The sequence below is a fragment of the Oncorhynchus gorbuscha genome, linkage group LG23 (assembly GCF_021184085.1).
Source record: "Oncorhynchus gorbuscha isolate QuinsamMale2020 ecotype Even-year linkage group LG23, OgorEven_v1.0, whole genome shotgun sequence".
NCBI classification, from domain to species: Eukaryota; Metazoa; Chordata; class Actinopteri; order Salmoniformes; family Salmonidae; genus Oncorhynchus; species Oncorhynchus gorbuscha.
In genome coordinates, this window is record NC_060195.1 from 48,845,376 (window position 1) to 48,873,086 (window position 27,711).

At 45.4% G+C, this 27,711-nt stretch overlaps 1 protein-coding gene across 17 annotated transcripts in view; it reads right to left on the reverse strand.

The window, feature by feature from the left end:
- Positions 1 to 27,711, reverse strand: part of LOC124011328 (rap guanine nucleotide exchange factor 2-like) — a 152,198-nt gene that overhangs the window by 12,136 nt on the left and 112,351 nt on the right. For 5 of the 17 annotated variants that reach the window (XM_046324587.1, XM_046324592.1, XM_046324591.1 and 2 more), the window contains 21 exons: positions 22,520 to 22,651; positions 17,774 to 17,951; positions 16,047 to 16,183; positions 14,991 to 15,149; positions 14,530 to 14,682; positions 14,077 to 14,241; positions 12,733 to 12,852; positions 12,311 to 12,514; positions 10,982 to 11,090; positions 9,554 to 9,720; positions 9,174 to 9,292; positions 8,321 to 8,478; positions 8,095 to 8,109; positions 7,324 to 7,564; positions 6,532 to 6,915; positions 6,136 to 6,347; positions 5,691 to 5,814; positions 5,184 to 5,207; positions 3,640 to 3,863; positions 3,254 to 3,424; positions 2,817 to 2,966 (listed from right to left, as the gene is read on the reverse strand). In XM_046324587.1, the coding sequence (XP_046180543.1) occupies positions 2,817 to 2,966; positions 3,254 to 3,424; positions 3,640 to 3,863; positions 5,184 to 5,207; positions 5,691 to 5,814; positions 6,136 to 6,347; positions 6,532 to 6,915; positions 7,324 to 7,564; positions 8,095 to 8,109; positions 8,321 to 8,478; positions 9,174 to 9,292; positions 9,554 to 9,720; positions 10,982 to 11,090; positions 12,311 to 12,514; positions 12,733 to 12,852; positions 14,077 to 14,241; positions 14,530 to 14,682; positions 14,991 to 15,149; positions 16,047 to 16,183; positions 17,774 to 17,951; positions 22,520 to 22,651 (3,346 nt within the window). Of the gene's footprint in view, positions 1 to 2,816; positions 2,967 to 3,253; positions 3,425 to 3,639; positions 3,864 to 5,183; positions 5,208 to 5,690; positions 5,815 to 6,135; positions 6,348 to 6,531; positions 6,916 to 7,323; positions 7,565 to 8,094; positions 8,110 to 8,320; positions 8,479 to 9,173; positions 9,293 to 9,553; positions 9,721 to 10,981; positions 11,091 to 12,310; positions 12,515 to 12,732; positions 12,853 to 14,076; positions 14,242 to 14,529; positions 14,683 to 14,990; positions 15,150 to 16,046; positions 16,184 to 17,773; positions 17,952 to 22,519; positions 22,652 to 27,626 lie in introns of all 17 variants that reach the window. The other 12 variants (XM_046324589.1, XM_046324594.1, XM_046324593.1 and 9 more) reach the window with 9 other exon arrangements.

The window sequence follows — 27,711 nt, forward strand, 5'->3', positions numbered from 1 at the left end:
TAGAGCCTAGAGAGATTGTTAGTGCCCAGAGCCTAGAGAGATTGTTAGTGCCTAGAGCCTAGAGAGATTGTTAGTGCCTAGAGAGATTGTTAGTGCCTAGAGAGATTGTTAGTGCCTAGAGAGATTGTTAGTGCCTAGAGAGATTGTTAGTGCCTAGAGAGATTGTTAGTGCCTAGAGAGATTGTTAGTGCCTAGAGAGATTGTTAGTGCCTAGAGAGATTGTTAGTGCCTAGAGAGATTGTTAGTGCCTAGAGAGATTGTTAGTGCCTAGAGAGATTGTTAGTGCCTAGAGAGATTGTTAGTGCCTAGAGAGATTGTTAGTGCCTAGAGAGATTGTTAGTGCCTAGAGAGATTGTTAGTGCCTAGAGAGATTGTTAGTGCCTAGAGAGATTGTTAGTGCCTAGAGAGATTGTTAGTGCCTAGAGAGATTGTTAGTGCCTAGAGCCTAGAGAGATTGTTAGTGCCTAGAGCCTAGAGAGATTGTTAGTGCCTAGAGCCTAGAGCGATTGTTAGTGCCTAGAGCGATTGTTAGTGCCTAGAGCGATTGTTAGTGCCTAGAGCGATTGTTAGTGCCTAGAGCGATTGTTAGTGCCTAGAGCGATTGTTAGTGCCTAGAGCGATTGTTAGTGCCTAGAGCGATTGTTAGTGCCTAGAGCGATTGTTAGTGCCTAGAGCCTAGATTGTTAGTGCCTAGAGCGATTGTTAGTGCCTAGAGCGATTGTTAGTGCCTAGAGCGATTGTTAGTGCCTAGAGCGATTGTTAGTGCCTAGAGCGATTGTTAGTGCCTAGAGCGATTGTTAGTGCCTAGAGCGATTGTTAGTGCCTAGAGCGATTGTTAGTGCCTAGAGCGATTGTTAGTGCCTAGAGAGATTGTTAGTGCCTAGAGCGATTGTTAGTGCAGTGCCTAGAGCGATTGTCAGTGCCTAGAGCGATTGTCAGTGCCTAGAGCGATTGTCAGTGCCTAGAGCGATTGTCAGTGCCTAGAGCGATTGTCCTAGAGCGATTGCCCTAGAGCGATTGTCAGTGCCTAGAGCGATTGTCAGTGCCTAGAGCGATTGTCAGTGCCTAGAGCGATTGTCAGTGCCTAGAGCGATTGTTAGTGCCTAGAGCGATTGTTAGTGCCTAGAGCGATTGTTAGTGCCTAGAGCGATTGTTAGTGCCTAGAGCGATTGTTAGTGCCTAGAGCGATTGTTAGTGCCTAGAGAGATTGTTAGTGCCTAGAGAGATTGTTAGTGCCTAGAGCGATTGTTAGTGCCTAGAGCGATTGTTAGTGCCTAGAGCGATTGTTAGTGCCTAGAGCGATTGTTAGTGCCTAGAGCGATTGTTAGTGCCTAGAGCGATTGTTAGTGCCTAGAGCGATTGTTAGTGCCTAGAGCCTAGAGCAATTGTTAGTGCCTAGAGCCTAGAGCAATTGTTAGTGCCTAGAGCCTAGAGCGATTGTTAGAGCCTAGAGCGATTGTTAGTGCCTAGAGCGATTGTTAGTGCCTAGAGCGATTGTTAGTGCCTAGAGCGATTGTTAGTGCCTAGAGCGATTGTTAGTGCCTAGAGCGATTGTTAGTGCCTAGAGCGATTGTTAGTGCCTAGAGGGATTGTTAGTGCCTAGAGCCTAGAGGGATTGTTAGTGCCTAGAGGGATTGTTAGTGCCTAGAGCCTAGAGGGATTGTTAGTGCCTAGAGCCTAGAGGGATTGTTAGTGCCTAGAGCCTAGAGCGATTGTTAGTGCCTAGAGCCTAGAGCGATTGTTAGTGCCTAGAGCCTAGAGCGATTGTTAGTGCCTAGAGCCTAGAGCGATTGTTAGTGCCTAGAGCCTAGAGAGATTGTTAGTGCCTAGAGCCTAGAGAGATTGTTAGTGCCTAGAGAGATTGTTAGTGCCTAGAGAGATTGTTAGTGCCTAGAGAGATTGTTAGTGCCTAGAGAGATTGTTAGTGCCTAGAGAGATTGTTAGTGCCTAGAGAGATTGTTAGTGCCTAGAGAGATTGTTAGTGCCTAGAGAGATTGTTAGTGCCTAGAGAGATTGTTAGATTGTTAGTGCCTAGAGAGATTGTTAGTGCCTAGAGAGATTGTTAGTGCCTAGAGAGATTGTTAGTGCCTAGAGAGATTGTTAGTGCCTAGAGAGATTGTTAGTGCCTAGAGAGATTGTTAGTGCCTAGAGAGATTGTTAGTGCCTAGAGAGATTGTTGATGAGACCTGTGTTTATTTTCTATAGCCTAATGCCTGCTATTAAGAAGTTAGCGCTCATTCACTAATAATGACTATGTATGATTCTAGTTAAATTTGTAACAAAAAAGGGCATTTTCATACAGTAGATAGACTTGATCGCCAGATCAGTGATTATTGCAACATCAAAAAAGCAGGCTAAACTATTCTGATAAAATAATACATTATTAGTTGGTCTTATGATTGTGGAAGGCTTATATTTAGCCTTGGTGTAACTTTACAAGGCCTCAATTCATTAGCTTATTGAAATGCAGTGTATTTGACCTTTAATTGTACGACAACGCTCATTTAGAGAACACAAAGAGAATCTAAATATATATCGCGAATCGCCATCGGTTTTAAAAAAACGGAGATATGATTTTTAGGTCATATCGCCCAGCCCTAGTTGTGGTGTGTCTTTTAATGTAACTCCACAAGTAAAACACAACTTTCCATTTGCATGGGGTCATGTCCCATAGCCCCCAAAAACCTTGAGTAACTGTTGCTATATCAACAGGACATCACAAGAGGCTGAACAAGTAGTTCCCCTCTATGACCACTAGGTGTCAGCATGGGTGAGGGGACTGGGCTGAGGTTGAATTGAGGGGATTATAATTTTACCCTTCCTGGGTGAGCTCTGGGGGGAGGTGGGAGGGGAGGAGAGCTGCGAGGAGGCATTAGACACCGTGTCCTCCGTCTGACGCTTGTGACGCTCGCTGGCCTCCTCCGACAGCGATAGGATCTTCTTCAGCGACTGAGGGGAACTCGTGCCTTCAAAACAAAATAGCCCAAAATTAGCATTTGCTAATTAGCATTCAGCAAGGGCCAATTTCCCAGACGCAGATTAATCCTTCGAATCTCCAGCCCATATTGTCTAACTAAACTAGTTACCAACAATACAAGCAACATTGTGATCGGGTACATTTGACCTGAAACTGAAATGAATGCATTTTCCTTCAAGGAATCACAGATTGTATGGTGTCAGAAAGAAACAATGTTCTAAAACGAGCATAATTACACCAAGTATGTTTTTCCCCTCAACTTGTGCAGGTTCTTACCAAATGGTGGCAGGTCCTTGACTGGCACTTTCTTGCGGGAGGGGTAGAGGGCCACAGCGGGCACCTGAAGGGCCTGGTTGCCCTTCTGCAGCTGGCCCCTCTGCTGGCTGGCAGCCCTGGACACCACCGGAGACGTGTCTGGCCTCTTACCGCCACCAGCGTTCTTGGGCACTGAAAAAGGGTTGAAGGAGAATGTGGTGCATTAACAATCAATAATACCAGTGAGTGTTGCTGCTGAACCAAAAATGGCCACCCGGTGTGCTGGTGTATACACAGCATGCATGTCTGCAACATTTACATGTTTTGATGGAGGGCTCACATTGCAGCTAGAGAACACAAGTGTGTGTGTGTGTGTCTGCACAGCATGTACTCTATCCAGCACTTACGTGTGTTGATGGAGGGCTCACACTGCAGCGAGAGGGTCTGCAGCGCCTCCTCGTTGGTCTCCAGGCTGAGGTTGGACAGGTACTGCTTGACCTTGCGGGCCATCTGGGCATCCTCGTACAGCTTCTTGGCGTTCAGGAAGGAGCTGCGCCTCACCCGCTTCTTGTGCCCGCCCGTCTGGGTGACGTCTAGCACCGCCGCGTTGGCACTGCCCTGGCTAAGAGACCTGGTCACACGCGTACACACACACACACGCACACACGCACACACACAATACACACACATAGAAATGGAGAGGGGAGAGCGAGACCACCATCAGACTATGGCCATGTGTGTGTACTAATATGTAGATGTCCTGGAAGGTAGTGGAGAAGAGGGTCGTTTGAGAGTCAAACATGCAGAGACCGAGAGGCTTTTTGGGGCATTCCTCTCAGCTCCAGAACATTCCATGCATTCTAAAGAAGAAGGGGAGGGAATGTGGGGGGGGGGTTCAATCAGTCAGGCAACAGGGAAGGTGTGTGTGTGTTGGGGGTTCAAATAGTGATGTACAGCCATTTCTGTGGTAAACACCAAGGTAGTTGTACTGAAATGCCTGTTCAGCAGAAACTATGGTACATATTGAGTACATGCACAGTATAGTGGTATAGTACCTCCTTGGCCACTGTAACGCTGTCATGTAAAGCATGACTAGTTTGGCTGCAGGGCCTAAAATGAACTACCATATACTCAGATATTTTACCAGCCAAAATACTTTTCTGGCCATAATTACATTAAAAACAACAGAAGACCCCTGCCAGTGTTGCTGCGTGAGGATTCATATTTCGTTGTGCGATTAGCAACCATGAAACAAAACAGCAGAAATATTTTGAAAACTGCCACTCCAGCATTTTTTTTAACCCTAACTTGCACATACTTGACTTTTGACAATTGTTTTATTCGCGAATGTAATGCTTGCACAGTAGAGCCCTGCAAATTGACCACCTGCCATTGTGGCTGGTGAATAGTCATTCTTAACCCCCCCCAATACCTAAATCTACCCGGATTTGGCAGGTGTTAATTAATTGTATGCCCTGTTTGTCATTGTAGCACACTACAGGCTTCCATGTTGAAGAAGATATTTTCAGTATGGAGGCTGAAAAATCCAAACCATGGCAAATTGATGCAAAACAAAAGTAGGCATGCCATTTTTGGTAAGTAGTCCATCTTAGCTGGGAAAACACACAAAGTAATCACTTTTGCTAGTTCATGGATTGTGAATTGCATGGGATGCAAAATCGCTCTCAGTTCTAATGCGAAATACTTTTGAGATTTCAAAAATGGTGGTGTGACCTGAAAAAAGCAAAAGTGATTTTAATTTCCATTTCTAAAGACATTTTTGCCAGAGCCAAGCAGTGTTAGAAGGGTATTCAAACCAAACAGGGTAGTAAAATCAGCACTTAAAACAAACAAACAAACAAAAACAAAGGCCTTCAGAAATGAGGAAGGGAGGGAGCGAACAAATGGAGCAAAAGAAAAAAGCATGGAAAGGTCGGTCACCAAAACTTACCCTAAACTCCTCCATTTCTTCTTCCTAGAAAGGATAGCCATGAACAGTGAAGCGTGGAGGGCAAAGAGTGCACAGGGAGAGAGAGAACGAGAGAGAGAAAGAGAGGGAGACAAGCTTAAGACAGGATAGACCACAAAGAGCCACCAAGATGAGCAAGTTTACCAGAGGCCCACAATAGAGAGAAAAAGACGAACATTGATAACAACCACCGACACCCGGAAGTGACATCACAGCATGGTGGACATACATAGTCACAGTCAGACAACACACTTACACATGAGCACTGTGGTTTTACGCCAACGATAAGTGGAGAGCACAGAATACAGGAGACAGCTGGGTTGCCCGGGGAAACGGCTGTTCAAGGGAAAAGCGTGGAAGCGCGGTATATTGATAATCTACACGTGAACAATCATTGACAGTGGTTTGACAGGACGTATAGGGGATGGTGAGGTGTTGTTAGTCTCCTGGGATTATATTGGTTTTCCGTGTTTTTTCCCCCGATGTTACCTGGTTCTGAACATGAGCGCAGGGTCCATGTTGACGGAGGCCATGCGACCCACGTGGCGGATCTCCTTGGCGATCATCCGCAGCTTCTCAAAGTTCACCAGGCCGTCCACTTTGGAGTCGTTCCCTGGCGAAAGACAAGAGAGGCTGTTTGTTACAGCAGGTTGATTAAGATGCCTTGTAGTAGAGCATTGGCATACAGGGGAGTGCAACACCCGATACAAAAATGGTAGACAAATAGCCAATTTATTTATAGTCTCTTGTGAAGGTCTGTCGGCGACACGCGCTGAATCTGACGGTGGAAAAGGAAGGGGAAGGGCTGGGGACGGGCTTTGGCAGAAGCTTTGAGAAGGGCGGGCGTTGATCTTAAGATTTGGTTCTGGGTTGCAAAATGAATGTTTCTGAACACATTTTGTGATACAAAATGACAGTGTGTGTCATTGGCTACCTTCATGCAGGAAGGTGAGGTCCTTCTTGATGACGGGAAACAGGGGGATGATGGGTGGCTGGAGGTTCTGGTTGTTGAGCACGTTGCGGTACTTGGCCATGTTTCTGGACGGGTCAAACAGGTCCTGCAGGTCCCCAAACAGCTTCTCGTACTTACTGGGGAGCTTTTCCCACGTGCCCCGGAGTCTAGACACCGGGGCCAGGTTCAGACCACTGTTGGGGGAGGACCACAGACAGACAGTGAAGTTAGAAGGCTGATCATGTAGAGGGGGGGGGGGGGGGGCTAACCTCTGGGGATTAGGGGGCTAACTGGCTAACTCGATTTAACCCATCTGCATGACAACAACACAACATGGTCACCTGGTCTCCTCTCATCCTCCCTCCTCTCCCACCTCACCTGATGATAGCGAACATGGAGTTGAAGTTCTTGCACTCTCTACAATGGAGAGCAATCTTGATGAAGTGCTTGACAATCTTCATGCGCTTAAGCTGGTTGGGCTCCCTGATCACCTCCGACGCCACCCAGAAGGTCTCCTGGTTGATGACCTCCTCGAAGCGCTTGAGGCAAAACGAGCCCGTCTTGGACTTGAGCTTGAACAGGTCATCGATGTACTCGGTGGGCTCGATGGCGCAGAAGAGTTCGAAGGCACGCATGGAGAGCTGCGTGGCTACTTCCACAGTGGAGAGCTGGAGGAGGGAGATCTGGCCTTCACGAAGAAGATCCTGGGCGTCCTCGTCTGAACAGAGAGTCTCTGTCTCCATGTTGCTCTTCAGGTAGTATCTAAAGAGAGGTGAAGAGCAGGGAGCTCCTTTAGTATTTACAAGCAGGTGTTCTATTGTAGATCGATCATCTGTCTCTCTTTTACTTGTCCAGTAGAAATCTTATCAACACAAAGCATATTTTCAAAATAAGTACTTTTGTTGCTAGAGTTATTCATAGCATCACGTTGAGTCATTATTAACAAGCACCTGGCGTCGTGACTATGATGTGACTTGAGTTTAAATAGAAAAAAGACAAGGTGTTCAATAATAAGGGACTATGGAAGAGGGGGGTTTTAAGATCGGAATGGTCAAGAGAATGTCAGCACAAGAGGAAGGGGAGACTTGAGAGTATTTGCTATCTTTTGTACAAGAGATGGGACAAAACTGTATAAATAGTTGGGGGGGGGGTTAAAAAAACAGTCCTTACCTGCCACTGAGCTGTATCCTATCAGCCAGCTTGGACAGCTGCTCTGGTAGCCGTCGTTGCTTGATGACACCCTCCGGCGTGACGGACACCTCACACAGCGAATAGGCTTCGGGCACCGCGGTCAGGGCGAACTCCCGGATGGCCTGGGCCACCACCTCCTTGGCCGTGGTGTCCTTACCAATCATGATGTATCGACTCTGTTGGTCTGCCTTGAACACTCGCAGCACCTGGTCGGACATGTCTGTGGTGGTGGGGGGGGGTGTTAGAGGTATAACCTCAACACAATGTTGGACAAACATTGGGGCGGAATCCTCATTTGGGATATGTAGATCACTTAATTATCATGCAGTAAAATAATTAATGTACCAAAGTTCCTTCCCCCCCACCCAAGGTTATCATGGCATCCCCACCTAAATAATTTTGATGTCACCATACCACCCCCGATAACAATTGAAAACACACCAATATGCACTGAGAATGAACGGGTCAATGTAATGCTGGCTGCTTACACTCCGTCAAATGTTTACAGGAACGATTCCTTTGAACCTGTACTCCAGTTAGATTTAGACATGCGTTACCCCATTAAAACACACAGACTTGATGCCTGCTTTTTATCAAGACCGACAAGCCCAGACCATAACCACAGTTAAAAGTTAGCCCTTTAGAGACCAGTTTTAGAAACACCATAGGACGCTTGTAAACGAAAAAGCAGTTAGCTGGCAAAGAGGACAAACGTTGCAGTGGGCAGAGCAGCAGCAGCGTGATACTCACTTGTCACGACCGGGGCTGAAGGAACACAAAGAGTGTGTGTAGGAGAACGTAAATGGGTGTGTGAAACATGGACGCCAGACAACTGGCCAAGTACGTGCACGGTTAGCAATGTATATAAATGCATGCGAAATAGACGGCTTCAAGGGAGCTGAAGACAACCACGATGTGCTTCTCATATACAGCTGTATACTAGAGGTTCAAAGGAGGCGTGTCTGTTTGTCCTCACCCGGTTGGTTGTTGAAGTCCAGGATGCGGTGGTGGGACTGCAGCAGGTCAGGGTTGCTGGAAGAAAGGTTGCTGCTGACAGGCAGCGAGGCCGGAATCTGCTTGGACTGCTTCAGGCCCACGATGCTGTCGTCCTGCGACTGGCCCACGCCCACATCGCTACGGAAACACGGAGGGAGGGGTTAGAAGCAGTTCCACTTTCAGAGGATAGAGGGCGATGTTTGTACAGTAGACAGTGTACAAAACATTAAGAATATCCTAATATTGAGTTGTGCACCCCCACCCCTCTGCCCTCGGAACAGCCTCAATTCGTCGGGGCTTGGACTGTACAAGGTGTCGAAAACGTTCCACAGGGAAGCTGGCCCATGTGGACTCCAATGCTTCCCACAAATTGGCGTAAATGTCCTTTGGGTGGTGGACCATTCTTGAGACACACGGAAACTGTTTAGCGTGGAAAAACCCAGCAGCGTTGCAGTTCTTGAGACAAACCGGTGCACCTGAACACCTACTACCATACCCCGTTCAAAGGAAGTTAAATCACCCTCTGAAAGGCACATATACACAAATCCAGGTCTCAAGGCTTTAAAAAAATCCTTTAACCGGTCTCCATTCAACTACACGGATTGAAGTGGATTTAACAAGTGACATCAATAAGGGATGATGGCCGTCACCTGAATTCACCTGGTCAGTCTACGTCATGGAAAGAGCTCAATACATCTTCAGAAATATAACAAATAAAGACAAACCCATTTTATTCCACTCTCCTCTTCTATTTTCTTCAACTCTACTATTATTATTCTTCCACTCTCCTTTCCTCACCAAATGTGACGTTACATTTCCCCCTGGGCTCTTACTTGTATGGTTTTGGGGGCAGGATGCTGGTGAGCGTCTTGTCGAAGATCTTCTTGAGCTTGTTCCTTCCTCCCACCGTGTTGGCTTTGGCCTTCTTACTGGCCTTCTCCAGGCCCATCACCTGCATTAAGGAGGAGGCAGGATACCATTAGGTTAGGCTTTAGGAATGTCTTTACTGAGATCAAACCGGGGGACATATTCATTAAGGCACAATGTAGCAAAACGTTTTGCAACGGAAAATGAAAACAAGCATTTGCGATTGGACAATGTCAGTTAAGTCCCTTCCTTGTTTCAGTCTTTTTTCTTCCGTTTGGTGCCTAATGAATCCGTGCCCGATACCATACACAAAGCATTATGGGTACTGTAGTCCATAACAAACCACCTGCTCAACGTCCACCGCCAGGTCAGGGATGGAGTAGCGCGAGCCCTTCTTGATGTCCCCAATCTTGGGTAGGTGTGCCGGGGCTCCATTCTTGCGGTCCACCTCTGGCGGATCCTCACCCTCTGCCTCGTGGTCGTGCTCCGGCCGGGCTAGTAGCTCCTTGAATACTGGGTGGATGAAAGGGCGGGAAACGGATTAGTATTTCTTACCTGCTCCTCTTCATTACTGTGTGAAACAAGGCTTAGTGATACTGTTACTTATATTATTAGTATTAGATATTATACTGATCAAAAAATATTTAAAAAACGCAACATTTTCAAAGATGAGTTACAGTTCGTATAAGGAAATCAGTCAATTTAAAGAAATTCATTAGGCCCTAATCTATGGGTTTCACATGACTGGGAATACAGACATGCATCGGTTGGTCACAGATAGCTTAAAAAAAAGGTAAGGGCGTGGATCAGAAAACCAGTCAGTATCTGGTGTGACCACCATTTGCCTCATGCAACACGACACATCTTCCTCGCATAGAGTTGATCGGGCTGTTGATTGTGGCCTGTGGAATGTTGTTCCACTCCTCTTCAATGGCTGTGCAAAGTTACTGGATATTGGCAAGAACTGGAACACGCTGTCCATCCAGAGCATCTCAAACATGCTCAATGGGTGACATGTTTGACGAGTATGCAGGCCATGGAAGATCTGGGACATTTTCAGCTTCCAGGAATTGTGTACATATCCTTTCGACATTATCATGCTGAAACCTGAGGTGATGGCGTCGTATGAATGGCACGACAATGTGCCTCGGGACCTCATCACGGTATCTCTGTGTATTCAAATTCGATAAAATGCAATTGTGTTCGTTGTCCGTAGCTTATGACTACCCATACCCTAACCCCTCCGCCACCATGGGGAACTCTGTTCACAACATTGACATCAGCAAACCACTCGCCCACACGATGCCATACACATACTCTGCGATTGTGAGGCCGGGTGGATGTACTGCCAAATTCTCTAAAACGACGGAGGCGGCTTACGGTAGAGCAATTAACATTACACTCTCTGGCAACAGCTCTGGTGGAAATGCCTGCATTCAGCATGCCAATTACACACTCCCTCAAAACGTGAGACATCTGTGGCATTGTGTTGTGTGACAAAAACACATTTTAGAGTTGCTTTTTACTGTCCCCAGCACAAGGCGCACCATGCTGTTTAATCAGCATCTTGATACGCCACACCTGTCAGGTGAATGGATTAGCTTGGAAAATGAGAAATGCTCACTAACAGGGATGTAAACTGATTTGTGCAAAACATTGAGGAAAATAAGCTTTTTGTGCATATCATATTATGAACCATTTGTGATATGGGACCAACACTTTTTTATTCAGTATAGTATTACATTCATAGTTAGTTTGCTCTAAAAATTCTCACCTAAAAGATTGGTTTTCACAGAAATTGACAAGTGAGTGTTGTTCCTCAGGATCTCATTGGCTTTGGTGAGCTGGACATTTTCAAAGTTCTGCCCATTCACCTCCAGAATCTGTTCAAATACAAAACAAATATACCACAAAATTACATACAGTAATCCTCCACATCCTCGATCCGTTTAATTCCTGCAGGAGTCAAAGCCACCACTGACTTAAGCACCCCATTATGAGCCACGTGAACTATTCTATTACATAACACTGAAACTCATCTATATCCTCCCAGGTGTTGGAAGAATCCCCCCTTCACATGTCCTTCTCTCTAACAGCTACACTACTTGTCTATTTCCTCTTAGATGCTTTATGACCAGTGCTGCCTTGTCATGAGGACTTTGCATTTACACATGAGTGTGCCACCGAGCCATCTTCCATTCCTCTGGGTGTACCAGGAAGTAATCTCTGGGTGCACCAGGAAGTGATCTCTGGGTGCACTAGGAAATGATTTCTGAACTCTCTGTGAGTGAGGGACCTTCCTCTGCAGTGATTACCACAGTGTTGATGCCGGAAATCAGGTCGTTTCTGGGTCAGCCCTTATTAAAAGAAACACTGGTCGTAAGTTTGGCTAAGCGGTCTCATTAATGGGCCGATGAAAAGGGTATTGAGATTGATAAGGATATTTGAGCTCGTTAGAGCAGTGTTTACCAGTCCTGGGGACCCCAAGGGGTGCACGTTTTGCCCTAGCACTACACAGCTGATCCAAATAATGAATTCATCAGCAAGCTTTGATGATTTGAATCAGCTGTGTAGTGCTAGGGCAAAAACCAAAACGTGCACCCCTTGGGGTCCCTAGGACAGAGTTTGGGAAACGTTGTGTTAAGAGTCACTCACTTTGTATATGGCAATTACATGAGACGTTTTGACGTCTGAGTAAAAATGCTTTGCAGGATGCTATGGTTCATATTTCCTTTGGGAAGCAGCTGCAGGGAAGTGTTTAAGAGTATACATTTAAGCCACACAGAAAGCACAGTCAAGTAGGGTTTCCAAGCTGTCATCCTGGATTTAACCTAGGCACTTTGGAACCCTTGGGGCAAAGTGGGAAAAATCAGTGCTGAGTAAACTAGTCTTGTGAATGAGCACTCATCACTTCTAAACAGTCATTGCTGTCTGATATGTAAGTGATCTTTCTGGCGCAAAGCAGAACCATACCATCAATCAGGTGGGTGCTACACATACACTGGTAGTGGAGGAGGGATGTTTTCCTTACTTTTTTCTTCTATGTGAAGCATTTTGAATGTGTGAAAAAAACGCTACACGAAGAACGTTCTTGTTACTTCACCTGATCTCCTCGTTTGAGGCCGGCCTCTGAGGCCTTGCTCCCGGGCTCCACGCTGTCGATGAAGATACGGAAGCCCTTCTCAGAGCCCCCCAACAGGGTGAAGGCTAGCGGGGCCTCCCTCGACGGCTTGGTCAGTGTCACGAGACGCAGTTTGGCTTTAGCAGCACAGGCAATGTTTAACAGTCGAAGATGGCCGCACATTTTCTGTAAAGAAAATTGAGAATGTTTAGTATATTGCGCAATTCAGGGTTTGCATCTCAACTTTGTTACAATGTGAAAGGGAGAAAAAAAAGTATTTTAGCATTTATTTGTGAAACAAGAGGCTAGTGCAAGGCAAATGTTTTGACCATTTGAATGTTTGACTGAATATATAATGAAGGCAAAGGATGGTTGAACTGGATATGAAACATGCTATGCTTAACTGAGACACGGACCTCTCTCTCCAGATTGCTTTCGAACTCTTCAAGAAAGTGAGTCATTGCGGGGTCGCCTTCAAAGTCATTGAAGTGATTGTTCACCCATAGCAAGACTACCCGTGTAACCTGGGGATGTAAAGAAGAAAGTTCATTTTCACTCACGGTAATAAAAAATCAAATAAAGTGGGTGAGCATGGGCTTGGATTGAACGTTAGCTAGTTCGATGCATTTCCTCACACTTCGGTCTGTGTGTGGGTGCATGTAAGGATGTATTCATCTCTGTAATTCAATCTGCGTGTATGTAAGTATATGTGACTTGTTTCAAGAAACTAGGCGTATGTCGCACATCACTACTTCACAGGAGCAATATTTGAAAGTTAAAGTTAGCTTGCTGGCTTGCTAGCTAAAGTTACGTGTATGATCCGTGTAGTAATATTATTAAAATCAGAAATCCATTTGAATGGCTAGTTATAGCCTAATGTTAGCTAGTCAACATTGAACCTAGTTTGTTAGCTACCTGCAGATTCACACTACAGCTATGACAATGTTTGTATTGGTAGTAGTATGAGTTGGGGTTATGCCGGTTCATTGTTTAGCTAGCTTGCTACCTAGCTAGCTACATGTCTAAACAAAAGACTCCACTTCGGCCGGGTTATTACATGACCCATCAAATTAGCAGGTGTGATTACAGCCATCAATTGCATTTCATGAACATGTGTACATGTCTAGACAATAGTGACCCATCCACTTAGCTAGGTGTGGCTGGGGGGGGGTTATATCATTTTGGATCTGGTAAGCGTCATCTAATAATGATAGAATATTTCTAAAATTATTTTCTCTGGACACTTTCTGTTATTGATATTGCAAGTATGCAAGTACTATGACTGCAGCGTTTACACCTTCTGCATTCTGTGCATGTGACAAATAAACTTGTGTTTACCACATGGCCTCATGTGAATCCTTAAAGAGATGGGTGGGACTAAGACTTAAGAGGGTGTGAACGATACTGAATGGGTGTAGACAAAGAAGAGCTCTCTGGTAGGTGTACAAAAACATTCAAGGGCCATTTTCTCAAAAGTGGGCTTCAAGTTAATCAACTTTCAAAGCAGAATTACCTTCCCATTGTTCCTCAACTGCATTACATTAAGCACCATTTTCTAGCTCCGAGTCTATACATTTATTCATTGTAAAAAAAAACAGGTGGTGAAAAACAAGCGGACGGTCATATGTAAGAATGTTGCATGCATGCACCTGTTAATCTATGTGGTATTAACTATGCGTTAGCTATTACGGATGTTAAGTACTGTCAGGCTTCCATTACAATGCAAAGCTTTTGTACTGGAAGCTGACCTTGTCCCTGAGGCTTGGGTCATGGAACCACTCGAGGAGCTTCTTGCCCACGACCATGGGGCTGGAGAGGAAGGTTCTGTAGGTCAGCAGGAAGTCCTCGATGTAGGTGGGGTCCACCACTGAGTGCTCCTCTACCAAGTGCATGGTCAGACGCTCCGTCGTACCCTAAAGGAGAAGAGGAGAACGAGGAGAACGAGGAGAAGGAGAAGCGTATTCACATTTGTTTTGAGTCTCAAGTACCATGTCACTGTGAAAACAGCAAAGGCAACTTTCCACATTTATGTGGACAATACTTTTTTCTTCTTCTGTTCTATCCCATTCACAACAATAATAGAGATTAGATCAGAATCCTTCCGGTAACACTGAAAGTTGGATACATAGCATTTAGGACACCCAATATGAATGCGCCACGGGACCTTTTACGAGGCTTTGTTCAAGAATGAAGAACCCCACCTTGATGACGATGTGTCCCTTCCTGGTGCCGGTGCGGTCCAGCTCGCGGTGCTCCTTGACCATGACGATCTCGCCCTCCTCCTCCACCTTCTGCATGTTCTTCTCCACCTGGTTGAGGATGCAGCAGTAGTCCTGCTGCGCTATGCACACAAACTGGAGCAGAGAGAGAGAGAGGGTAGTAGTTAGCTTGGGGACACAATCCTTTTTAGACCAACATGGCTGAGATCCAATCTATTTTATGATACCATTGACATAAATACAAAATCTCTTGGTAAATTAACCCCAGTGTATTCATTTTGAATTATTGGCAAACGGTTACAATTACTAGATAATTAATTCAAGCAAGTAAATAAGTAAATAAATAACAAGGTAAATAAGTAAATAACAAGGTCCAGTAAAATCACACAGCTCAATATACCAATCATCCATCATAAGAGCCAGTCAGAGCGCTGGGCCTTTACCTGACAGTCGTCCACCTTGGTCTTCATTACTCCCTTCATGTATTCCTTCTCCATGGTGGGGGAGACCCCAAAGCTGTTCCCCATACACAGGATCTCAGGCCTGCCCTCGGGGTACGTCACCTCCACCGAGCCATTCAGGATCACTGACCACGAGTCCAGCTGGGGGGACCATAAACACAAACCGTTAACGGTCAGAAGTACTCCGTGATCATTCAGTGGATATCAATGGTTTAATATCAGGCTAGGATCAATGTTGAAGGAAATGATCACCACAATGATCCTTGAAACACATTGTTTAATCACAATTAGCGATTAGTTAGTAGGTTAGCCATGTTTGATTGAGGATTGGACCAATGTATCACGCTATTTTTTTTGGCAGGGAGTCAAATTGAACAAAAATTATGAGCATCACATTCTTTGACAGGTAGATATCTTTAATGATTGGTCACAAATGTTTCAATAGTATAAAACAGCCCAGTTTTAACGCCACAATAACTGGAAGCTTACCCTTTTATTTCGATAGTAAAAGATATCAAATTTTATAGCAAGAGATCAATTTCTCCCTCAATTTCTTCCCTATAGCATCATCAACAATATATATAAATCCGACACTACAGTAAGGCAGTGGACACATATTGTGGACATATTGCTAACACACATCAGCTCAATGGGATGTTATTTTACATTGACTGGACTACCATTGAAGTGAACTGCCCTTAAGGGTAATGGCTTTTCACTATTGTTTGGATGCAAAACCAGACCAAAATGGTTTCATTCAAGAGAAAGTAGATTAGTGATCTCCCTTCTGGTCCCCTTAGGCAATCTTATGATAATAATAATATATATGATCCCAAGACGCTTGGAGATGGCAGTCATTCATGTTCAATAGGGGGGAAAAAACATCAGAAACCTTCATTGGTAATGGCAAGGGCAAAGTGCATGCGCAGGCCATAGACGTGCAAACCCAGACACATTCAAGGCACACACAATACAGACATAAGAGAGTCACTTAAGACACACACCCCCCTCCACACACACACACACACACACACACACCTCTTCCCCGTCGTTGAGGACGATGGTGCCAGCCCGCTCGACCACGGCAAAGACCATGACGGCACACAGCTCCCTCCTCACCGACATGGTCATGTTGGCAAACGCTGGCAGCTGATGCATGAACTCCAGTAATTGCTCTGTGGAAAGGTTAGAGGGGGGGGGTTAGGAGTCTTGACACAGAGACACAGAGACACAGAGACAGAGAGACAGAGAGACAGAGAGACAGAGAGACAGAGCATAGGAGGACTTGGCAGTTCTTCACTCTTCCTTCACCTTCTCTGTGGCTTTGGACAAAAAAAAAGGGCACAGCTAGCGTGAGAGAAAGTGAATTAAATTCAACCCCACAATAGTGATGAGTAGCCAACAGCGGGAGGATTATCTTAAGTACACTAAGGCAAACTATCAATTTAATTTTAATCGGGATTTTTTTTTTAAACAACTGCGCAACCTTCTGCATGTAAACATTTTGTGATCATTGTCAGATAGATACATAGCTTGATAGTCAGCCAGTTCCAAAACAAAATTATCTTCCACAGTTTGTCAACCTTGATTCACATTTGGGGCTTTCAGCTCAGCTGTATAGGTCATTGCCTATCCTGTTTCCCGTGCCATGCATTTTTTGGGGGGCTCCTTGAAATAGCTTGCTGTGGAGTTTTGGGGGATGGGGGATTTTGGACCAGCAAAGGACTCCATCCCCTTCCAAGGCACCTAAAGCAAGTCTGGGGTGCGGGGCTGACCTGTGTGGTTGGCATAGCAAACAGTGCCATGTGGGAAGCCTGCTGAAGCACTGAAACTTTAATGTGCCGGGAGAGGAGAGGCGAGGATGTACGGCGTTGACCTAAAAAAGCCTGCCGGCACAGAGAGCGGGGAGGGGCGGCGTTCTCTTTTTGCATCCACTATATCATCCACACACCACATCGAAGTTTCAAATGGGAGTAAATGTGAACTAGTCTCTTTTTTTTGGATCGCTATCACTGTATTGCTGCTAACAGGCCTATGATATCACAGGCTGTTGTGTGGCATAGACAGAATATCACTCTGGGCTAAAATAAATTCACCTAATGAAAGCAGTAGAAACAAAGGCCTAGAGTCGGGCACATCATTAACAGTAGCTAGCTAATAAAAATCAAATCAAATTTTATTTGTCACATACACATGGTTAGCAGATGTTAATGCGAGTGTAGCTAAGGGCGTGGCACTGGGAGAAAGGGGGGGGGGGGGGTAGGCTGTGGATCGTTTATTTAAAAATTGTGAATGCTTGATTAAACTCTGATGCGTCTACATTGGGAACTCGGGGTATGATTTCCCCTTTGTGAACAAAGCCAAAGCTAATTGGCCAAAAAAAATTTGCGAGCACTTACAAGATGTTTTAGCAGTAGTACTGTAATCAAACAATGGAATAAGCATATTAACATTTGTTTCTACATTTAGCGTAAGGGTTCAATCGTAGTGCGGAATAGTCGTAGGGTTCCCCTTTCTGTTCCAACATGATCAATTAAAACCAATAGGAGCCAAACTGAGGCAAGAAGCAACATAGCAAAGCAGGGAAGGGAGAGGGAGGCACTCTGCCTAGTGACTACTTAACAGTAGGGAAACACTGGCACGCTACCAGGTAAATAGATTTTGGCTCCCAGAATGTTGTGAGAAAGTTCCTTTACAGATAATCAAAAGGGGGGGAACCTTGAGGGAATGTTAGAGGAAGATTCTGTGTGCTCACACGGACTGACCTATGTCGTCATCGGTGCGGTCCATGGGGTCCTTCTCGAGGCAGTCCCGCACAACGTCGCGGCTCATGAGGGGGTCCGACGCTCGCTCCATGTCCTCCTCGTCGTCGTCCTCCTCTGAGTCGACGGCGGTCTCGGGCAGGCCGCTGAGGTCCATGTCGCCCGGCTCGTTCTCCGTGGCCTGGGGGTCAAAGGAACGACAATGACGCAACAGTTGTCTCCGTCTTAACACCAACCATCAAGCTTAACCAGTGAGTTTTAGTAACATGACATTTACATTTTACATTTAAGTCATTTAGCAGACGCTCTTATCCAGAGCGACTTACAAATTGGTGCATTCACCTTATGACATCCAGTGGAACAGTCACTTTACAATAGTGCATCTAAATCTTAAAGGGGGGGGGTGAGAGGGATTACTTATCCTATCCTAGGTATTCCTTAAAGAGGTGGGGTTTCAGGTGTCTCCGGAAGGTGGTGATTGACTCCGCTGTCCTGGCGTCGTGAGGGAGTTTGTTCCACCATTGGGGGGCCAGAGCAGCGAACAGTTTTGACTGGGCTGAGCGGGAGCTGTACTTCCTCAGTGGTAGGGAGGCGAGCAGGCCAGTGGAGAAAAAGGGTTGCTGGTCTGTGCTAAGCATTTGTCTGCTCCATTCCATCTACTCCATGTAGTAATAGCTGCAAACTGGTGGGCGGAGATTATCGGATGGCAAATATAAAAATCAGGGTTTTGGTGCAATAACTTCACATAACGGCGGGCAGAAGAAAAAACAAACTATGCTTATAAGCAGAACCTGCATCAACCCAACGCATCAAAAGCGACAACCATGTCAGTGGTAACACAGTACAATCAAGAAAAGACACCACCAATCGTATTTTCAACATCTAGTAAGAGGTGCGTGTGAGAGACACTGCATTATCAAACACCCCCCACTATGCATAAAACACCCAGCTAATTATCTCACAACTCTTTCTCTCGCTCTCCCACTCCAGCTTGCACTTAGAGCCTGACAACCTCTTTGAAAGAGTGAGATAAAATATGGAGGAAAGAGAGAACAACTAACAACGAGAGGGAGCGAAAGTGATGCAATTGACAATGTCACAGAGATATTAATAGAAAGCGTGGCGCTGCGCATCCATCAAGGCTTCTCACACACTATAAATACCGCTGAGAGGCCATATTGCGTGTTTTGCGCTCTCAACACGAGCCCCGCCTAGAGAACGAAAACCACGCATGAAACACAGGGAGATGAAAACTGAAAACAATCCTGGCCCAGATGTGTCGAGTGCGAACCAACTCCTCTTACCTGAATGCGGTCCCTAAACTCCTGCCTTTTTCAAAGCGAGAGCTAGAAACAACGTTGCCTTCGTAAATTGCCTGCAGAAGCCTAGTCCGCGACGCATCTTTACCGCCCGGGCTGTCAGTTGTGTTTACATTTTTCCGAAATTGAAAGAGTCCCCCCCGTCTTTCACAGAACGTAGCCCAGAATGTCATTCCTCCTTAACCACCATGTGCAAACGTCTCATTAATGATTCAGGGTGCAATCTGTGTAGCCACTCGGGCGTCATGAGGTCAGCCATGTGGGCGGGGCAGGGGCCTGATGGGGCGAGAGAGTAAAGGGGGTGTGGTTCTTCCCTTGGGGAAGGGGTTGGTAGAGTGTGGATTTGTGGAAGGAGTGAAACCGTGGAAAATCTGAAGATCGAGTTATGCTAGTTTTCCACGCGACAGGGAATAACCGAGGTGCTGAGATGGAGATTCCTAGAAAATTGTTTTGAAGTCATCTCGGCAGCAGTGAAAACAGAAAACAGCTGTCTTCACCTTGATGTGAAAGTCAATGTCTATGGATGCTGAAACCCAGTAGAAAACAGCTGTATTCCACAGTAATAAAACATTGTTGGCATGCTCCAAACCTCAGAAGGACACTGTCCTAAAATAGCAGAGATATGTGTCACTGGACATCTTCATTGACCCCATTACTTGTCTACAGTAAGATCTAGGCTAGTCCTCACACAGTAGCTTTCATTGATTAAATATTGTTGTATGTCAATTCAATATTAGCCACCCACCTCGGTTTATGAATCAGGCTTATGACATACTAAATGCTCATGAGTTGTGTGCTGATCATAATTGAGAAGTGTGTTCGTGAGGAAGATTGTGACACCTTCAGATCTGATTCACACAGCATTTCCAATGAGCTACACAATGTTTGCAACCCACTGGGAACCCTGAACCGTTAAAAACCAAATCAAAAACGTCAAATGTGACCTCGAAATACAGAGAAACTCTGAACCCCTCTGTGTGTGAGTGTGTGCGCATGTACATGCGTGTGTATGTGATGTATGATCCCATACATGTGTGGTGAGCGAAAAAGAAAGGGGGAAGGGGGGTAGTTAATATTTCAACAGGGCTATTCTTGGATCAATGCTTTCAAGTGTCCTTCTGAAGAACCAATTTCATGATTTATTCAGACACAAAACAGTCGGCCATGTTTGCAAGGCAGTGACAGAGGATGCAGCTCTATTCTTCTTCTCTCTGGGAGAAAGACGATGGCACACTCCAGCGGACACGGCTCGTGGATGAGAGGAACGGGCAGCATCGCCAAAAAGCTTCACCCTAGTAGACATCTGCCAAGAATACTCAGAAATCTGAACAGTTGTCTTATTGTAGACAAAGTCTTACTAATAAGACAATATTGTCCTTTAACCATGTAAAATACCGGACTTGGTCTCATCACTATTAAGAAGATTGAAGCAACAAACAGTCACAGGTCTGCAGCTGCGGAAACAAATCTAATTGGAGTCCTGTGATGTTGTTATACACTGACTAAATGTTCCTGTGTCTTTACCCTGGATCTACCCTCCTTCACTCTATCCCTCCAGCCCTGATGTGGACAGCCATCAACCCAAAACCCATGCTTGTCCAGGGAGGAACTACCATCATGTCATCTATCTTCTCTAAGCGGTGAATGCGGTAAATCTAACCTCCTCAGACGAAGTGAGAGGTGGGTCTGGGTCATCTCCATTCGTGAGAGAGTAGGACGGAGTAGAAATGGGGAGGGACAGAGAGAGAGAGAAATAGAGGGATGAGAAGCTATGGACAGATAGATCATAAATGAGAGAGTGGCGGACTGGCGAAGGAAAGGTGTTATGGAGGGAAAGAGGAAAGAGAGCGGACAGTAGACAACGGGGCTTTCATGGAGACGCTACAGCAGACCTGTTAATGAGGACCGAGCAGATGGCCCTAAGACTGGATGAGGGCCTGGGCACAACCGGCCCCCGAACGCTCCACACGCACGCACACACTTGCAGTATGTACTGTATACAGATAGTGCACTTGCACACACAGAAATGGCAACAGACTGACACAGACTAATAAACACCCGCACAGTGCACTCACACAGATACACACACAGCAGATGACGGCGTATGGAGCCAATGGGGTGCCTGTGTGTGGTAAGAGGATTAGGTGTGATTGGCTTTGGGGGCCCGATGGAGTGGGAGGGGCCTGTTCTGTTCTATGGGCGTTTAGATGGTGTTGGGGGGGCGTTGTTGGGAGGTTATGGGGACATTTGAGGGAGGCCTGTTGGTTGCTACTTCCAGAGTGGGGGGGGGGGGGGGTTGGAAGGGGGATTGCTCTATTGACATTTAGAGGACGTTGTACGGATGTTTTTTATTTATTTTTTATTTCACCTTTATTTAACCAGGTAGGCCAGTTGAGAACAAGTTCTCATTTACAACTGCGACGTGGCCAAGATAAAACATAGCAGTGCGACAAAAACAACAGAGTTACACAAACAAATGTACAGTCAAAAACACAATAGAAAAATCTATATACAGTGTGTGCAAATGTAGTAAGATTAGGGAGGTAAGGCAATAAATAGGCTATAGTGGCGAAATAATTACAATTTAGCATCAACACTGGAGTGATAGATGTGCAAATGATGATGTGCAAGTAGAGATAGTGGGGTGCAAAAGAGAAAAAATAAATAACTATTTACAGGTGGGCTATTTACAGATGGGCTGTGTACAGGTACAGTGATCGGTAAGCTGCTCTGAAAGCTAATTCTGAAAGTTAGTGAGGGAGATAAGTCTCCAGCTTCAGTGATTTGAAATTTGTTCCAGTCTTGGCAGCAGAGAACTGGAAGGAAAGGCAGCCAAAGTAGGAGTTGGCTTTGGAGATGACCATACCTGCTGGAGAGTGTGCTACGGGTGGGTGCTGCTATGGTGACCAGTGAGCTGAGATAAGGTAGGGCTTTACCTAGCAAAGAGTTATAGACGACCTGGAGCCAGTGGGTTTGGCGACGAATATGAAGCGAGGGCCAGCCAACGAGAGCATACAGGTCGCAGTGGTGGGCCTTGGTGACAAAACGGATGGCACTGTGATAGACTACATCCAATTTGCTGAGTAGAGCGTCGGAGGCTATTTTCTAATCACCGAAGTCGAGGATCGATAGGATAGTCAGTTATATGAGGGTATGTTTAACAGCATGAGTGAAGGAGGCTTTGTTGCGAAATAGGAAGCCGATTCTAGATTTAATTTTGGATTGGAGATGCTTAATGTGAGTCTGGAAGGAGAGTTTACAGTCTAACCAGACACCTAGGTATTTGTAGTTGTCCACATATTCTAAGTTAGAACCGTCCTGAGTAGTGATGCTAGTTGGGCGGGCGGGCGCGGTCAGCGATCGGTGGAAGAGCATGCATTTAGTTTTACTTGTATTTAAGAGCAGCTGGGGGGGGGGACACTGTGCTTACCTGGTATATGTCTGACAGGCTGCTGCTTCCAGAGTCGCTGGTGATACTACATCCTGAGTGGCTGGAAGAAACGTGGGTCACCTGTGGGTGCAAGCCGTCGGCCAGGTGGAGTCGACTGAAGTCCGCGGGGAGCTGCACACACACACCCACACCCACACAAACAGACAGATGGTCAGTTTCACCAGTCGCAACCCACTCACACCACCGGCGCACGGCTGTCAGGCGTTTAAAAGGCACTTGGCTACATGGTGGGTACAACACTTATTTAGCCCTTACCAAAACATTGCAATCAAAAAAGTGTACAGTCTGCATTAGAAGTTAGTGCGGCAGGGCACGAGTGGAGTTGGTAGGGGAATGCGTGGGAGCAGAGTTTCCAAAGCGAAAATGTAGAAATGATTTGACATGTTGAAATCATTTTTGGAGCCGAATGCCCTTTGAATTGACAGCGAGCGAGCGAGTTCCCAGAGTGATTTTTTTGATTCTCGGTGTAACTGATTAATCTTCTTTAGTTCATGATGTCCCTCTACGTTCATTTAATTTAACCCATCTCCTTCTCCTGTGACTACACAGCAGTCTTAATAGAGCATATTAATATTAATGAAGCCTGTGAGTTAACGCTGAACTTCATCCAAATGACTCATAATCAAACGAGCCGCCATTAATAACATTTCCCACTTTCATGGTATCCGTGGGGAACATTTATGGAGTTTAACGTGTATTTATCTAACATAATAGACCATTGATTTTAAAATGAGTCTCAAAATGTTACGCCCGGCCCCCCCTGTGATAGTGTAATTTACTCAACACAATTAAGCGCAAGATCTGTTGTCAATTCAATTTGAAAATGTAGCGTTTGGTATGGGCAAACTTTGCCGTTCGGTTTCGTGTCCATATTTGCTGAGCTCATCTTACGCGTATACAAAGTAGACATAGGCCAAGCAGCGAGGGTAGTTGGGTACTGAGTCTTGCTTGCTGGTGTGACCGACTAAGATTCAAACCTGGTTCTCCAACACGTCACAAGATTGTGCTAGCCCGTTGAGCTAAAGCCTTGACAAGACTTGTGTACCAATGGCAACAAGCATGTACAATATAACTACCTGGCTCCCAGAAACATTTTGTGGTGTTTAGTTACACACAGACTCACGGTGAGGCAGTGAATTTAACATTGAGGCTTCAAGTAGCCCATCATTATGTGTTTAATATGGAAGAGTGCCTACTAGATCCAGTTAAAATTAATATGACCCAATTTCCAAAGCTATATGGAGATGGCAGAGACGCACCACCACCAGAATTCCCAGGGCAGAATTAGCATTCAAGCTAATGGAAGAAAATGGTGCGAAATCTCAAAAGGGCTAGATAGAATAACAACAACAACTGCTATTAGCATTCTGGAGCATGAATGCACACAAATATCTATCCGGACGGAACAAAGTCTATGTTAGGAGTAGAAAAATCATTAAACGTTTCAAAAGGAGATATGGGCTACAGAATTCCAAGAGATATAGATAAATATGAATATTTGAGAGTTTTAATGTTTTATTTATCTATTTATTACCATTCTCAAAGCTTTAAGGAAGGCACTTGCTCCTTAAATCCAACCCCTGGCAGCGACAGGGGATGAATATTTAAATCTTCACACCTAAAAGCACAGCGCATATGATTAAAATGCTTCAAAATCAGGGCGTCACTGCCGGAAAGAAAATATGAAAAGCAGAACATTGGCAGCGCTTCAGCTAAGAAATGTAAATACAAACTAGAACAGGAAAATAGTACTGATCCAGATATTAGACCTATACACCTAACCATGCTATTCAGCACCACCAAATATACGCGCGCAGGTACAAATCTGTGTCGGGATAGAGAGTGAGGCTGACGAGAAGCGTTATTAACATTGGTTTGAATGACTTAATCAACAGCTTTTAAAAGGGTTGGAAAAGTGATGACTGTTCTGCTCCTGGAATTAACACTTCCAAATTCTCCATATTCTATGGTGAATGTCTTTGGTTAAGAAGTCACTCCTCAATATTCTTTACTTCCATTAGGCTATATACATTTTTTGGACAGGATCCACCACAGAACTGTAGTAGATACTAAACCATGTCACGGTATTGAAAAAGAGTTGGTGAAGAACAGCAATGACTTGTAAAGTCACACTTTGAAACATTAATTAACTTGGGGCAACTAATCATGCTGTGAAGTGTGTGTGTGTGTGTGTGTGTGTGTGTGTGTGTGTGTGTGTGTGTGTGTGTGTGTGTGTGTGTGTGTGTGTGTGTGTGTGTGTGTGTGTGTGTGTGTGTGTGTGTAACACAGAGCAAAAAAGCTAGCCCACACCCCAACACATTCACACACCAATACAACTGTGAATGTGATGTCATTACAGCGTATCAAAGACGGAAATCACATTTCATTAACCGGCTCTGTGCACAGAAACAAATGGTTCATCAGGGGTGCTAGAGCCAGGACCAGGCCACAAGCCCCCCCAGGCTGGTAGAGCCCCTCTCCCCCATCTCCTCATCTGAACCCCCTCCAGCAAAGTGGCCAGAGATTATTAGTGGACACTGAATTGTGTTACAATTATAAAGATCGTATACATTTGCATTCTGCATTGAACAAACTGAATGACATTCCTTGGCACTATATATTAAGTGGAAATGTTACCGTCTTATATGACTGGACACCAAGTTGTGTTCCAAATGGTACACATGGACTACAATTGTAGACTGTATTGAAGTCTGCATTGAACAGCATTGGCATTCAATGGCACTATATAGAACAAGAGGCAATGTATTTTTGTATTGTATTCTTTCGTTTCAAGAAAACATTGGTCGCAAAAATCAATGCTGCCTATAGGCTAGTCTGAGATGGCCTGCATTTTGAATGTTTGGTGGAGCAGATTGCGGATTCCATCATGATGTAGAAGTGCATGGCATGGGGGACAAACAGAAAACAACCCTGAACATGACGCAATGGGAGGTTTATCAAAAACCAAATGGGCGACCAGAGGTTGGGAGTTGTACACACATGGTCGATATCCACATGGCAATAGCAATATCCAGGCTGTTTCCCCCCCACCATAAAGCAAATGGCTAGACCCTGACCCTAAAGCAACTGGCTAGAACCCCCCCCCCTTCCCCCCAGTTCACTGGCACGGCCAGTTCTGAGTTCAGTTCTGCTAACAACATCAACACGGCTCGCTAAACTATGCTAAATCACCGTTGCTGCTAGGATGCTAATCGCTATACATTTGTACATGTGTCATTACCGAGACTATTTCTCAAACTCTCTACGAATGTGCGCAAATCATTAACATGCAATATCTCGAGGTCAAAAATAAATACATCCAAAGCGCACAATTTGCCTAATCTGAGCCGTAGCCACAAATATTGACAAATCAACTGGTCATGATGGGATTAGAACAGTAGAATCCTCTAACCCTCGAGCCCACAACACCACATTCCCAACTGTGCCGTCCATGGTGAGCAGATGTGGCGCTCCTATAATTACACTGTAGACCTAATGACCTAGATTGCCGCTCTGGCGGCAGACCCGTGGATGTGGATGGAAGGGCTGGCCAGGGCTCAACCTCCTTTATGGGGATTCGGTATACAGTGAACCGGAAAACTAGGTCTGTGACTGACTTGGATGACCTAGATTGGAGGCGATTCCTTCTACCTGGAGAATTAATAGAGAGACTTAACTAAGGTAGATGGGGGAAAATTGAGGTTTGGAGAGAAGGTGGGGAAAATGCCGATGTTGGCAGACCAGATATGGCAGGCGCTATTCCCAGAGTCGTCGTCCCCACCCCAGACGGTGGGGGCTTCTCGTGTTCCTGAGCCGGGTGGATCAAGAGATTAAAGCCGGTTTGGGGCTGGGTGTCCGATTAAACAGGCCTGATATTCGTCCATCCTGTGATACCACTCTACCAAACCCAGCCAGAGCACACAACATGGCAAAGAGATGGGAGAGAGCAAGTGACAGAAAACACACTTACCAACCAACACATAAGACATCCATTATAATATAACTTTGCTGCTGACAATCACCTAATACTCATATTGTAATATAATATAAAACAAATGGTGCATTGTCCAATGCCTTTAAATGGACAGTAATTTTACATCATAAGAAGGGCGCGAAAGAGATGCACACAAGGGTCAACAAATAGATGCACTAACTCATAACAGCCATGCTACTATGACAACCACCTACCATCACTAAATAGGCTTACAATTGCCCCATATTAGTCACAGGCATGATGCCACTACTCCAGAAATATGATACTCTTCTTTGATTGCCGTCTCCCACCGTATTCGCTTATAAATATTTGCATACTTCTCGCTTGCTGAGGAGGAAGAGCGAGAGAGAAAGAAAGAGAGTAGGCTAAATCTGTGTGCTACATAGACGTACATTTACCCTCCACAATCAGTCTACCGCTGTGATTTACAGCTATAGGCACGAAGCTTCGGAGGGTTGAGTGATGCCAGCGGTCGCTGACAGCCTGTCAATTCATTTACAGCTCATATGCAGACCACTCAGTAGCCTACAAATGTCTGCATGATCGCTGTCTCTAGTCTGGCTGTCACTATTAGCACCATGGACAGCAGCCCACACAAGGCTGCCTCCATCAAACCGCACGTCTCAACACAACCCTTGCAACAAAAAAAAAATGATCTAAGACACCTGTATTGCATTTGCACAAGACGTCGGCTAACCTTTTATTTAATAAGGGCGCGTTGCGCAGAAAGAAGCAATCAAAGTATTGTGCAGTAAGTGTCACATAAAACTTAATGAGGAACCCAGATACTCTCGAGTCATCCGTCATAAACCATTCCAACCGTCTTGCAACCGGAGTGTGACAGCGAGCACATGGCCGTGGTGACTAGCCTACAACACTACGGGCTGACGGATAAATAAGGTTGAGATTCAAGGCGTACGCGCTCCTGTGTGGCGTTCGGCTATAGCCTAGCGGGCTGGGCCCGGCGTATTCATTAATCTAAGCGCGGTTTGAGAGAAACCCGATGACCATCCATTTCTGGCTATAGAATAGCGAATCATATCCAGACATCGGGTCATAGAGCAAAACATACACGCACACGTCGTCACTTACCGGGTTTTTATCTTGCTGGCTCGGGACTCCATGGCTGGCTGCTGCTGCTAATGGTTTCATAATGACACAATATACGCCGGGCTAA